At 45.8% G+C, this 12,991-nt stretch overlaps 1 protein-coding gene and 1 long non-coding RNA gene across 10 annotated transcripts in view; one reads left to right on the forward strand and one right to left on the reverse strand.

Moving 5' to 3' along the window:
• Positions 1-7,870, reverse strand: part of LOC110366006 (uncharacterized) — a 34,871-nt gene extending 27,001 nt beyond the window's left edge. The window contains exons 1-4 of one of the 8 annotated variants that reach the window (XR_010469906.1): positions 6,838-7,495; positions 6,300-6,386; positions 3,701-4,602; positions 3,286-3,367 (exon numbers count right to left, since the gene is read on the reverse strand). This is a non-coding gene — a long non-coding RNA (uncharacterized LOC110366006). Of the gene's footprint in view, positions 1-850; positions 4,657-6,299; positions 6,387-6,837; positions 7,499-7,750 lie in introns of those variants that run through there. The other 7 variants (XR_010469904.1, XR_010469902.1, XR_010469907.1 and 4 more) reach the window with 7 other exon arrangements.
• WNT3A (Wnt family member 3A) overlaps positions 7,535-12,991 on the forward strand; it is a 97,727-nt gene continuing 92,270 nt past the window's right edge. Inside the window, exon 1 of one of the 2 annotated variants that reach the window (XM_005512111.2) lies at positions 7,535-8,018. In XM_005512111.2, coding sequence (XP_005512168.1) covers positions 7,948-8,018 — 71 coding nt within the window. In that variant the 5' untranslated portion in view covers positions 7,535-7,947. Of the gene's footprint in view, positions 8,019-8,053; positions 9,249-12,991 lie in introns of those variants that run through there. The other variant, XM_065050229.1, reaches the window with a different exon arrangement.

The raw sequence follows: 12,991 nt of genomic DNA on the forward strand, positions 1-12,991 counted from the left end.
AGTAACAGGAGTGTTAGTCTAGCAGATGCCCCTATGATTTAAAATTGTACTCTAGGTTCCTAGTTTCTGGTTTTAATTTATCCTAATTAGCCTTGCTCTGTGGCTGAAGAGAAGACACTCCAGTCTGGGCAGTTTTTCAGTCCAGTGCTTGTCAGCAGCGTGCTGTAATCCCTGTTTACAATGCACATTGATTTGCAAGCACAAGTCTGAATCCCAGCATTCATTACTAGTGGTAGTATCACTTGAGTTTCAAAGAAGGGTGTTATGACTGAATTCACAGAGGGATAAAGTGCCAATTTCAATTTCAATATTTTCCTTTTGTTTGTACCTCCAACAGGAGTGTGGCTAGCCCTTTGAAAATGGGTTATTTGAATGGTATGTTAGACTGGGATTAGAAAATTTCAACATTGATGATTTAATAAATGTTCCTATTATTGATCTTTCTGTCTCTCAAACACTTGGTTTTTCTCTTTTTTTTTTTTTTCTTTAATCCAATGTATTCCCCAAAAAAATCACCTCCCTAAAGAGAGATTGGATGGAGCAGAGTAAAGAAATTACAATTTTAAAGCCAGTCCTTATTCTGAGTGTGAGTTTGGAGGGAATCTTCCCCAAAAGCCTTGTTCTGCTCCTCTGGTTTCCTTCTGAGACCAGCGATATTGCATTGGTAGTGATATTCATTGAAGTACGAACTATAAATTACTCTATCATTAAAGATTACCTCTATATTAGAGATTAATTACTCTATTATTAGAGATTGCCAGCTTCCACTGTTGATTAATAAATAGGTTTTTAATCTGGATCTGGCCTAGAGAAATCCCACATACGCAAACACAAATTACACAGGTAGGGATCAGGTTGTGTATACGTTTATTGAATTAGAGTCCTTAGGGGAAAATTTAACACCGATCAGATCCTTCAGCTCCTATTCTGGGTTCTTTCCTCTGTAAAACTGGAGTTCTTAATGTGCCAGAAAAACAGGGTGACTCCTTATGTACCCAGGGAGTTAAGTTTGCCTTCAAATGTTCATTTTGCCTTTCAAAATAAATTGTTTTTCCTCAAATCTCGTCCTGTGAGGAAAATCCCAACTTATCCTTCACAGCTTTTACCTGTCAGAGGGTGGTCTCCACAAAGTGACTTTACAACAACCAGGCAACCGCTGGTGGAGACCACCTGGAAAAGTCTTCCTCACCATCAGCAAACGGACCAAGCAGAGCACAGATTCCTCTTGCCACAACCCTGAGGAGCTGTGAGAGGATCTGGAGAAGATGGTTGAAGGTGACCAACTCAGCAGGTTTAGGAGGAAGGGACAATGAAAGGAAATATTTAGCTGAACTTCGCACTGACTTCTTGGCTGCTACTGTTGTTTAATAAAATTGGATGTGCATGTTGAGTTCCCTCCAGTTGTCATTTATTAGGGGATATTTTTGTGATGCCCATGTTATTTCTAATTGCCAACATCACTCTCAGAAGATATTTTGCCTTCCTGCGTACCTATTCTTCACCAGGGCAGAAGGCCAGGTCCAGGGGTTCTGGTGTCCCCACCTACTTTGGGCAAGTGACAAGGAAACAGCTGCAAGGTAGCACCATCCCAGGAGCCAAGGGAAGAGGTAGCACCCACAGTTCATCCTCCCACCTTCCAAGGTAAGACCTTCTTCTGCTCACCAGGCCTCTCTGGGATCCCTGTGTCCCTCACTGGCAATGCATGGACAATCCCCTACCCCATCTTGTGCTCTACCAACTCTTCTGAGATGAGGAAAGGAAACCAGAGCCCTCCTGGGTCAGATCCTTGTGCACTGGCTGCATTTTTGCTTTTTTTTCTCTCCATGCTTGTTCTCCTGCTGTACCACTAGGTGGGCCAAAGCTACACCAGTGAGAGTCCTACCTCTTCTGCAGAAGACAGGCAAGGCAGGTGCCCGCCTGATGTCTGCTGGCCAATGGACAGCCAGCTGAGGGACAGGAGATGGAGTCAAGGAATAGGGAAAGGTGTCAAAAAGCCCCAAGTTTCACCTTGAGTCTTGCTGTCATTCAGACCCCAGCAGGACTAGTGTCCTGTCCTAAAGAAGTGACCACCTCAGGGACAGCAACCCAGCTGGGACGTGACATAGGCCAGGGAAGTAAAAAGTCACATCATAGACGGGTGGCAAAGGCAAGTGCAGAGCCCCCACCACCAGTTCAAGGCCTGGGCTTACCACCTACTGCCTTTCTAAAGCATCTCGTTGATGGCCAGGACATGCCCTTCAGAGCCTGTTATGGAAGAAACCAGCACCAGTGTTTGCAGGTAATAAATGGAGGCACACGCAATGTGAGACAGGAACCCTCCTCAAAATAATACTTTTTTCACCCAAGGTGAGGCAACAGAATATCCTGTATATAAAAGTCCAAAGGAAAGGATCACCACCCATGACAGATCTGATCCATTCTGAAAAAAGTTTGGCATGTTGCAGTTCTGCTCTTGGGTGCTTTGTCTCCATTGAACTGAAAGCCACACTGTGTATCTAACTGTTCCTGTCCTTCTGGGGACATATCAGGACTGGATCTTATGCTTTCAGCCATCCTTCATTTCTTTCATGAGCACTGTGATCAGAGGATAACACCTTGATATAGAATTGTATTGATGGGAATCCAGGAGCAGACAAAATCTCAGGGCAGGTGGCAGCTATAGCCAAAGGTGTCTTAGGTAGTGTCTAACATTCCCTGCAGTTGAGGATATCTCCTTGCAGCTTAAAGAGCTGAGAAACCCAGACCAAATGTGCTCCTGATTTGTTCATTGCCACCAGTGCCTCTTTAGAGATTAGAGAAGAGGCAATGGCCTGCAGGCATCTCATCTAACTTGAATTATCTGAAGGTTAGACACCAAGTCAAAATTAGATTCCAGAGAGAAGTGCAACTCTGGAAGCAATTCACCCCACCTACCACAGAACAGCATCCACAGTGGTCTGAGTTGTTTAGGTCTCAAATGAACCATTGACTGTAGAGGCAGCCAATGTACTTTAATCAGGATTTGGACAGCTGTAGGGAGGCAAGGTAAAACCCAGGCTGTCAGTCTATTTTGCACATTTCTAAAACCCTCTCTATCTCCAACACTGACCAACCTCCACTTCTGAACAGCAGTGACATTTCTTCTCTAGAAAGAGCTGGTCATAGAGAGACCTGTCTTGAAGAAGAGTCATGAGTTTAGCAGCAAAATCCATCTTTTCAGCGGTTCTGTCACTGAACCATACCATGAGCCAGATGTTACACATCTTCTGCCTTAGTCCGCATCTGATGCAATCAATATTAACCTACCTTGTCGCTATTTGGACTGCTGTTGACTTCTGGTCAAGATGTATGGATGACATGAATGACATGGATCTCAGTCTTCAGGGACCTTAGAAGTCATAGAGGTAAAATGAAAGAGGGAAGCAGAATGACCTGCCACAAGTCAGCAGGCCCGTGGCAAAGCCAGTTGTCCAGCAACCCAGCACCCAGTCATTCAGGATCACAGCATTTAAATTATATTTTCTATGCATTAGTGGAGGGAGGAGGTTTAGTGTTCACAACTTGTTTTGATGTATGGGTCTTCAGATATCTGTAGCAACTCCTACAAGCTATTGGGGCTCCTCACCGGGGCTGGCTTTAGGGAGGGTGGGTTACAAAGCTGCCTGGTGGGGATTTAGTGGTGCTCCCATTATTGCAACGTGTTACAACATGGGCTTCTTACCATGGAAGGAAAAATAGGTCGTGGGTTTCTCACACTGACATGGCAGCCACACCAAACCATGAAGATCACTGTGTCCAGAGAGCGATGTGCGAGGCACCCAGTGAACAAATCGCAAATGGGCAAGATTAATCAACCATCTTCCAGCAAGAACTAATCCCAGTGGAAATTTGCCAAAGCAGATGATGGGTTAGATTTTGCTAGAGGAAATTAGAATATTAAAAAGGGAAGGGCAGAATGTACCTCTGCCCTCCACTATAAACAAGCAAAACCTTCTGCCCCATAAGGAGGCTTCCATGGCTCCATGTTTACTCTCATTGAGGATGCTCTCTCCCATCTTACAGCCACAATGAATCTTCTCCATGTTGGGCAGAAGGGAAAGGAGAGCAAGAGAAGTGACACAAAGAATATTTGGGAAGTGTGATGGACTGCATTGAACCAGTCTGCCAGCCTTCTTGTCTGCCTGGATCCCTCCAAACCTCCTCCCCTTGACCCTCATCTCTTTACATGGACATCTCTGGGGTGGAAACACCCTGGATGTGCCTTTTTTTGAACACGGATGAGCTCAGCTGTTCCCTGTTGCAACTGCACCATGAAACAGTCATGTTTCTAAATCCAGCTCTATTTGCAACTCAAGTGGGCCCTGAAGATGCCAGCTGGGCCATTCCCATGAGTAAGCAAGATAGAACCAGCCTGCAATGCCTTCGTAAGGCATTCCAACCCCATGACGATGAGGCCTTCTCCATGTCCTTCCATCCTCTTTTCCCCACACCAGTTTGATAACTGGAGTTACCCACCTCCTTTTGCAGCAATCTTCTGGGGGCTGAGGAATTGGTCCCACGGCTGTGAGCATGGTCGAGATTTTATTCCCCCTTTTGACAGTCAGAGTGATGGACTTTCATCTCCTGGGGAAGTCATGAACAAAACTGGTGTTTACTTTGTTGGTGTAAGGATGGGCGCTGTGAAAAAAATCGTGCAAAGCAGGTTGTAGCTCCACCATGATTAAGACTTGGTTCCTACCACTGAAGATTCACGACGTTACAGCCTGGACTTCCCTCAAAACTTGTCCTTGGGCACTGAAGAGCAGCACCAAGACCAAAGGAGCCAAAGCCATTCCTCTGTCACCCTTCCAAGGGCCAGTTCCTGCCCATCGCAACACATATATCTGAATGCACCTCCAAATATTTGGGAGAGGGATGGAAACCAATGGACCAGCATGGATGATCTTAGCTAGGTTTTGACATCAGGCCCTGAAACCAGCTGTTGGGAGAAAAAGCTGGTGATTTGGGCACCCAAAAAACAGCAGGCTCACATCCCTAAAGCCCATGGCAGCCTTTTTATTTACTCTAATGGACTGCAAAATCTGGCCCTTAAAGGGCTCTGGTTCAAAGGTAACATTGATAATAGATAACTAATCTACAGTAGTGCTCCAAGTGAGGGGAATAGCTGTTATACACCCGACTACCTTTTTATCAGTGTAATTAAAAGCAGTTGGCGTCAGAGTAAGTAGCAATGCTGCCTGCGGAAGGAATCAATACCATCCTGCTAGTGTGTGTGTGCCTATGACAAAGTGGATTATCTCCATCCTCCCCCAAAATAGCAGCTGCAAAGCAAAGAGGGGGGGGGGGGTGAAAAAAAAAAAGGGAGAGTGGCTGAATTTGTACCTCCAGGTAAAGTTTGCCTTGGTGCTTCCTGGTGGGAGGGGCAGAGGCTTTGGGGGATGTTTTAAATCTTCTCCCCAGGAACAAAAGGAAGGGAGATTAGCTCGACCCCTGGAAGGGATGTGTCTGCTGCCCCTTCCTCCCCCCTCCAGCCCCGGTTTGCCGGGACCCGGTGTCTCCGGGTTTGTGTGTGTGTGTGTTCCCGTCTGCAGCGTGAGCAATTTCACTTGAAAAGACAGAGAAATCCCCCTCCTTTGAAAGCCTCAGCGTTTGGTTCTTTCCAGTAATGCTATAATTGGGATGGGATTTTTCTCTTAATACAGAGGGAAAGTCCTTTAAGATTATTTTTCACACACCGCCACCCCTCCTCCTTTTTTTTTTTCCCCCTCTTATGCAATAAAACTCTCCCTTTCCAGCCTCTTTGGCTCCTCTGGGGTGGGGGATCTGCTGAAGGAGGTGGGGAGGGGGGTCGGATTTAATGCACTCAATATAATTTCAGCGTGGATTTGCTGGGAGAGCCGGCGAGAGCATCAGTCCCTCCTCTGGAGTCAAGGGAGCAGCCGCTCGGATCGACTCGAGTTTGGGCGATTAAATCTCGGGAGCACTTGCCAGAGCTCCTATTTGCAATCACTTGTCATCCAACCCCAAAGAAAATAATCAGGGCCCGACCCCTGCCAAATTCCCAGTGATTTAAATATCCCCGAATGAACTGCGTTTCTAGTATAATTTCACTAGAATGAATATATCTCTCCATCTAGTCTAAACACAAACATATCTTTATATATATATGTATGCATATAAAGCTCTGTGTGTGTAAATAGAAATATTCCCGACTAAGGGAAAATATATATGCAATTTTTTAATGAGGAAGAAAGCGCATTTTGATTTGAGCCAACGCAAGGTTGCAAGCCTCCCTCCAACAAAGTCATTAAAAATTGTACCTGTCTTTGTTCCGTGTGAGCCACAGAATTTTTCTGATTCGCTGATAAAATAAAGTAAATAAATTAATTCTCATCCAGTTCTCTCTGCTAAAAAAAAAAAAAAAAAACAAACAAAAAATTATTTTAAAAAGCCCACAACAGGTAGCAACCACAACAACCAAAATTAAAATAATGTAAAAGAGAATCATCATTGTTATTCTGGGGAGAAAATAGCTCATCTAGTCCCCTCGTTTTCGCCTCTCCAGCCCCCCTTTCAAATGAACCAGGATAAGGGGAAAGCCTGTCAGCTGGGTGACACTTGCTCACAGATACAGCAACCTTTAAACAATCTGTTCCAGGGGAAATGTAACCGCGCTCTCAAGGAGCTACATCTTTATAATAATATTAACCACGATTTTTCCTTATTTCCACCCCACCGAAAACCTGCGGATTTTTCGGAACCTGGCGATCCACCCCAACCCACCCCCCGCCACCGCCGCTGAAAGGAGAGAAATTGTTGCAATATGTAGAGAGAGAAATTAAAAAAGAGATCAATTACTAGAGCCCCGTGGGGTGGATGTGGTGGATGAAGTCGTTTGCAGCGGCGTCTTCGCAAAGTCCGGGGCTGGGACTCCTGTAAATGGGGATGATCTGGAGGAACCTTATCGAGATTTGCGTGGAAGGAGTTGATTTCTGAGCAGATGACTTCGGGGGAGCTCTTGGATATCTGGCTGGTTGGACTGGTGGGGAAGGGGTGTGCGTGTGTGTGCGTGCATGTCTGCGTGTAAATCCTCTTCTTTTTTAATGAAAAAAAAAAAAAAGGAGGGGGAAAAAGAAATGGAGCTAACCAAAGGTTTCTAGAAAGTTGGTTCAAATGCGTCCCGATCATCACCGTGAGGAAATAGGGATCTGAGAAGCAAACAGAATGGCAAGAAGGAGCAAATCGAGAAAATAATAATTAAAGAGAAAAAAAAAACAAAAAAACTTCACACTTATTTTTTTTTTTTTCTTTGCATTTTAGTAGCTTCGACCCAGGGAGTGAAATCCGGGCAGGTTGTTATAGCTACCCAAATCCACAGGGGTCCCCCCTGTCTATTTAAACCCCCTAAATCTTCCTTCCCCTTTTTAAAACTACATTTTATCCCTTGGCTTGTGGGCCAACGTGCCCCCTAATGAGTATTAAAACACTATCTCCTTGCAATTAGCTCATTCCTGACTTCGCGCTCCTGATTGACAGAACAAGCCAAAGCATCAGAATTCTCCCTTTGGCAATAAGTGCTGATTGGGTCCTTTTTAAGAGAGCTACTTCAAACTTTTTTTTTCTTCTTTTTTTTTTTTTTTTTTTTTAATATTTGCCTTCAGTGTCTTGGCTGAGAGAAGAGTTTTTTACCTCTCTGAGATTTTTTATTTATTTTCTTTTATTTTTTTTTGTTCCTTGAGAGTAGTAGTAGAGGAAGCAAGAGAGGATTTACCTGGTGTCGGGTTGAGTTCACTTCATTTGACTTCTTCTTTTTTTGGGTTTGTTTTTAAATTATTGTTATTATTATTATTATTAAAATAATCATCCTGCCTCAGAAGAAAGGAAGGTTTTTGGCAACTCTGGTGGTTGTTATAACAAAAAAAAAAAAAAAAAAAAAAAAAAAAAAAAAGGAAAGACAACTTTTCATCAATGGCCTCTTTTGGATATTTCCTGTTTCTTTGTGGGTTGAGTCAGGCTCTGTCAAGTTACCCAATCTGGTGGTAAGTTTTATTCTTCTTTTTTTTTTTCCCCTCTCATTTTCATTTATTTTTCCCCTCCTCTGTTTTCTCTGCAACCCCTGCGCTTAAGATGTCTTGAAATCCTCCTTTCGTTGCCACTCAGCTAAAGAGGTGGGATTGTTCCAGCGCCAGCAAGTTCTTAGAACCTGCATTTCACCTCTTTTATTTATGCATTCACTTTGTTTATTTTGACTGGGTTATACCTGATCTCTCCTTCTCCTACTGTAAAGGAGAGAGAGAGAGAGCGATCGGAAAGTTTTTTTTTAAGTGCTTTGATCCTCTCCTGTGAAGAACAAAAGGCGCTGCCTGAATTAAAGAGATAATGATACAAGTTGACATGAGCATTTCAAGGTGATTTCGAGCTAGTCAGGTGGAAGGAAGGGGGGGAAAGGATGAAAACATTCTTATTTCCCCCCCTTCGCTTTAAGGAATATTTAGAGGGAAAGCGGGGGGGGAAATAAGGGAAGGAAGAGAAAGGAGGTGAGAGGAGGCTGAGCAACCTGGGCTGGTTCTGTAAAGGCTGAGCCGGGGCTGGGGGAGATGTGCCCGGCGCTGCCCCGCGCAAGATCGGCGGGGACCCGCGCAGCCCCGGCATAAAGCACTTTTTTGTACAGATTGAGCTCATTTTTGTTTCTTTTCTTTTTTTTAATTTCCGCGCTTTGCACCCTACGCCTTTAAGAGCTTTTTTTTTCCCTCTCCCCCACAAAAAAAAAAAGCAAATGGTGCTGGGCAAGGCATGTAACTGCAAGATCTGCTCTAATTACCCCGCGGAGGTAATTGGGCTCAGGGAAGCCCTGGGTGCGGGAAGGCTCCGGCTTTGCAGGCAACTTGGCGGGGGAGCGCGGAGGGAGCGCGGAGCGGGGCCGCTGGGACCCCGCGCTTCGCAGGCGGCTGCGCGGGTGCGGAGCTGCCCGGCTTGGGAACCACCAGCTCCCGAAGCCGCGGAAAGGGAGGGAAGGTTGCGCGGAGCTGCTCTGCACCCGGGGCGGTGCTGTAAATAACTCCGGAGCGTCCAACCACCCCCCTCAAACAAAAAATGCTAATAATCGTCATAATTAAATATATTTTAAAGTGTATTTAGTCTCTGCCACCGCCCCATCCAGCGAAGGGGGGTTCGCGGGGTTCAGGTGCGAACAGGGGCCCCGCGGTACCGCGCTGCCCGGCGGTGCAGAGGTGAGGGTGTTGAAGGCAGCCCCTCTCCAACTATTTCAGGTATGTCTGAAAGCAGGGAAATTCGTTGGGATGGGAGAAAAAAAAAAAAAAAGAAAGGGGGAAAAAAAAGCAATAAAATGCAAATGTGTTCTTGGGAAGACAGGCAGAGAGAGCACCTGGACGGGAGTCATTAAAAAGCAATCTTTTATTCCCAGCCACCATCTAACTTATAATTAGAAACTCGGCTCGCATTCCTGATTGGAGAAGGAATCGCATTCTTCTAATACCAACATAAATATTCCCTTGTCACCCACCGAGGGGAGAGGAGGGCAGAGGGGGGCGGCTCCGTCCCCTTGTCCCCCTGTCCCCGCCGGGGCGACCCCGCAGTCTCGGTGCGGGAGAAGCGGCTGTCGGGGGGGAAAAGGCGATGGAGAGGGGGACGGGAGGTCTAAGAGAGGGACAGGAGGTCTGAGAGGGGGACAGGAGATCTTTTTCGCAACCGGGGCATCAGGTGTAGTGCGGGGTGACCACAGCGGGGACTCTTTGGGTTTTGGTTCGCTTCGGTGTTTTAATTCTTTATATATATATATATATATATTAATGCCTCTTCTATCCTTCCCCGGTTCCAACCAGCGGTTTTTTAGACGTTTCTTTCGCAAAGACATCAAACCCCCCCTTAGGCCATGGAAATGCAAAGGAGGGTTTGGATTGGGGTGGGGGAGTCGGAGGAGAGGCCGGGTGCTGTTACATTGGCTGCCTAAATTCCCCCTCTCACACACTCCCACCCCTTTCCCTCTTCATTTATTCTCAAGCAAGATATAAACCCGTGGCCACCCCCATGTTGGGGAGCAGCCCTGGATACAGGAGGGCTGGGGGAGTGGCACAGAGGTCCCCCCTGTACCCCCATATGGGTCCCCCATATGCATATCCCAATGTCGGGAGTGTTGGTTTCTTTTCTCCTAGTCAAGGACAATCTGCTTTTCAAATCAGCTGATTTAGCATATTGATCATGCTTATTTATTTTATTTTAATTTCCTTCTTCTCTTTTCTTTTATTTGAAGGGTTTTAGTTGTTTTTCATTTTTGAAAGGACAGCAGAAAAGGACCGGGAGTTTTTTTTTGTCTGGTAGTGCAAGCAACAAATAGCTCATCTCACCCATCTCTCTTTAAAGCCTCCCGTACCTTGGCTCATATCGACTTAACTGCTTACAGCAGAAAATCTGTAATTAACCATCCCCTAATTGTGCCCCCCCTCGAATAATAGCTTCTAATTAAAGTGTAAACTCATCCTAAAGCACACAGAGCTGTGGGTGCTTACGCTGCTTTCAGCTTCCAGACAATTGGAGCACAAGCAGGGACTGAGAAGCCACACTCCCCTGTAGGTTTTGGTTAATTATTCTCCCAAAGGAAAGAAATTAGAGGAAACATCAAGTATGTGTTTGTCAGGGGGAGCAAGTGGGCATGTGTCTGTTACTGTAATTTCTGCCCACCTCTAAATGGAGCTCCTTGCTTATGTGAGCTGTTTAAATTGCTGTTCCTACCATGGCATAGGGGCAGCTGTTTAAAATCAGGCCTTGCAGTGCTGGGTGGCATCCACACAGACCCAAATACGTACTTTTGGGAAAAAAAAATCAGTGATGTAAAATGAAAAGGATACCCCAGAGCAGTGATGCTCTTGCGTTCCATCCACATCCTTTCAGCAACAATGGGGGGAAAGATACTTGGGTCTTCTTAAACACAGAAAATTCCTAAATAATGTATTTAGAGAGGGTGATGAAGTCGGCTTTAGAAATAATTATTTTTAAAATAGTAAAAGAAAAGGGCACTGGTTCCTATTGAGACTGATGTGGCAAGTTTTTTGGGAGGTGTTGACGTGATTTATTGTGGCTCTGTAACCCCACAGGACCTTCTCCACCACAGCGTAGAATTGAGCTGGTCAGCCTAAAAGAGCTACTGGTAGGAGCAACAGGCTCTTCCACACCTGGGAGGGCAGATTAACAGCAAAAATGTGTTTGTTTTTCAAATGTTAGTGCTGTTGTTGTGTTTGTTGTCGTTGTTGTTTTAAAGAATGGAGGTTGGAATGAGTGAAAGAAAACTTAGGAAATTCAGAAGCAGAATTAATGGGTGGGGGAGGATTAGATGTTACCTGTTCCTTGTCCTATTGGGATCTGGTGTCCACGCAGATTCACAATGGCAGCATGAACAAATTTAGAACTGCTTCTAGCCTTGGTTGATGGTCTGGATGTGTGTGGAATGGAAAAAGCATTTTATTTTATTTTTTAATAAATGGCATGAGACCTGACTTGATCTGAGGAGAGACAGAGTGCAGAAATGATTCAGAACGAAGAAGGGTTTGGTTCAACACAGAACTTCAGCACTGGGGATCTTAACCTTCTGTAGCCTGGGAGGCTGGAACTAGGGGAGGTGATCATGGGAATGAATTAGAAGTACAGGCAGACCTCTTTGGAATGGGAGAAACCTGTCAGGTGGCATCTCAAATGTTCTTCCTGGGGTGTGAGGCAGCTCGGTACATGTTGGGGGATGCAGAGAGTTAAAGGCTGTGCCTGAAAAAGGGCTGGAGGAGGACATTTCATGAGAGGAGACAGGAAACGGCTGGGACCTCATGTGTCGTCATTGATTTGGGCAGCGGTGTGTGCTTCTTCCTCCGTCCCGCTGGTTGTGGTGGAGCTTTTGTCTCTTCTGCTGTTCCCTGTAACATCTGTATCACATCTGGAGTGTGGTGGGAGGAGACCAGCCCTGTAGCAAACTGGTCAAGGAGATGAGCCACAACCATGAGTGGCAGAGTAAATGTAGTGTTGCCAGAGATGCCAGGCTGGTGTTTGGAAAGTTGATGTGGCTCAGAGGTGGACTTGACAGTGTTATGTTAAAGTTGGACTCGATGATCTTCAGTGTTTTTTCCAACCAAAATGATTCTATGGTTCTATGATGGGTGTGTGTTAGGAATATTCTCCTGGCTGTGACCTGTGTTTGCTCTTGGCTTCTTATTGCTTATTCCCCAAGACTGGACACAGAAGCTCTATTGGTTTACTCAACCACATAGGATGAAGTTGGCCAAAATCTGTGATGTAGCCACTTTACAGCCCATGAGGGCTGGAGAAAGTGATCTAACAGAACTTCCCATCTCTGTTTTCTGCGATTCAGGAAACGCAAGTGCATGGGAACAAGGTGGCAGGGAGCTTTGCCAACAGAAAGACAGGTAACCCAGTGGCATTACTCCAGAAATACGCAGGTGCAACACCTGAACCTGCCCCTGTCAGACTTAGGTGGCATCGCCGCAATACGAACAGTGAATGGATAAAGTCCTGGCTTGTGAGCTGGTTCAGGTTTCTCCTGGGTCTGTCCCCCTTAGGGTGAGGAGAACAACCGCAGATTTGCACTGTGGTGAGGGAAAGCCAGGCCAGGTTCTGGATCCCATGAGAAACCCAATTCTCCTTTTGTTGCAAACCCTGGAGAACCAAGCTGAGTCTTGGCAGCCTCCGCACTTGAGAAAGCAAAGCTCAGGTTTGGCAGAGAGAGACCGTGTTAAGTGAGAGATGATCATCCCTCGTTAGCCAGGAGGCAGGCAGAGCTGGGGAAGGTCACCCAAGGGACAGCGTGAGCCATGCGCGTTGGCACCAGAGCTCCTAAAGCAATCTCTAGAGCTCGGAAATATGAATTGCATCTACCCACTTCTCTGCTTGATAAGCTGAAGTTGAGGATTTTGATATTTCTGAGGCGATGGCATTCGTCTCCATTTCCTCTACTATTGGCACAGGTTGTGGTGCAATGTCAAATATCTGCTGT

Source organism: Columba livia, chromosome 2, assembly GCF_036013475.1.
Source record: "Columba livia isolate bColLiv1 breed racing homer chromosome 2, bColLiv1.pat.W.v2, whole genome shotgun sequence".
Lineage (NCBI taxonomy): Eukaryota > Metazoa > Chordata > Aves > Columbiformes > Columbidae > Columba > Columba livia.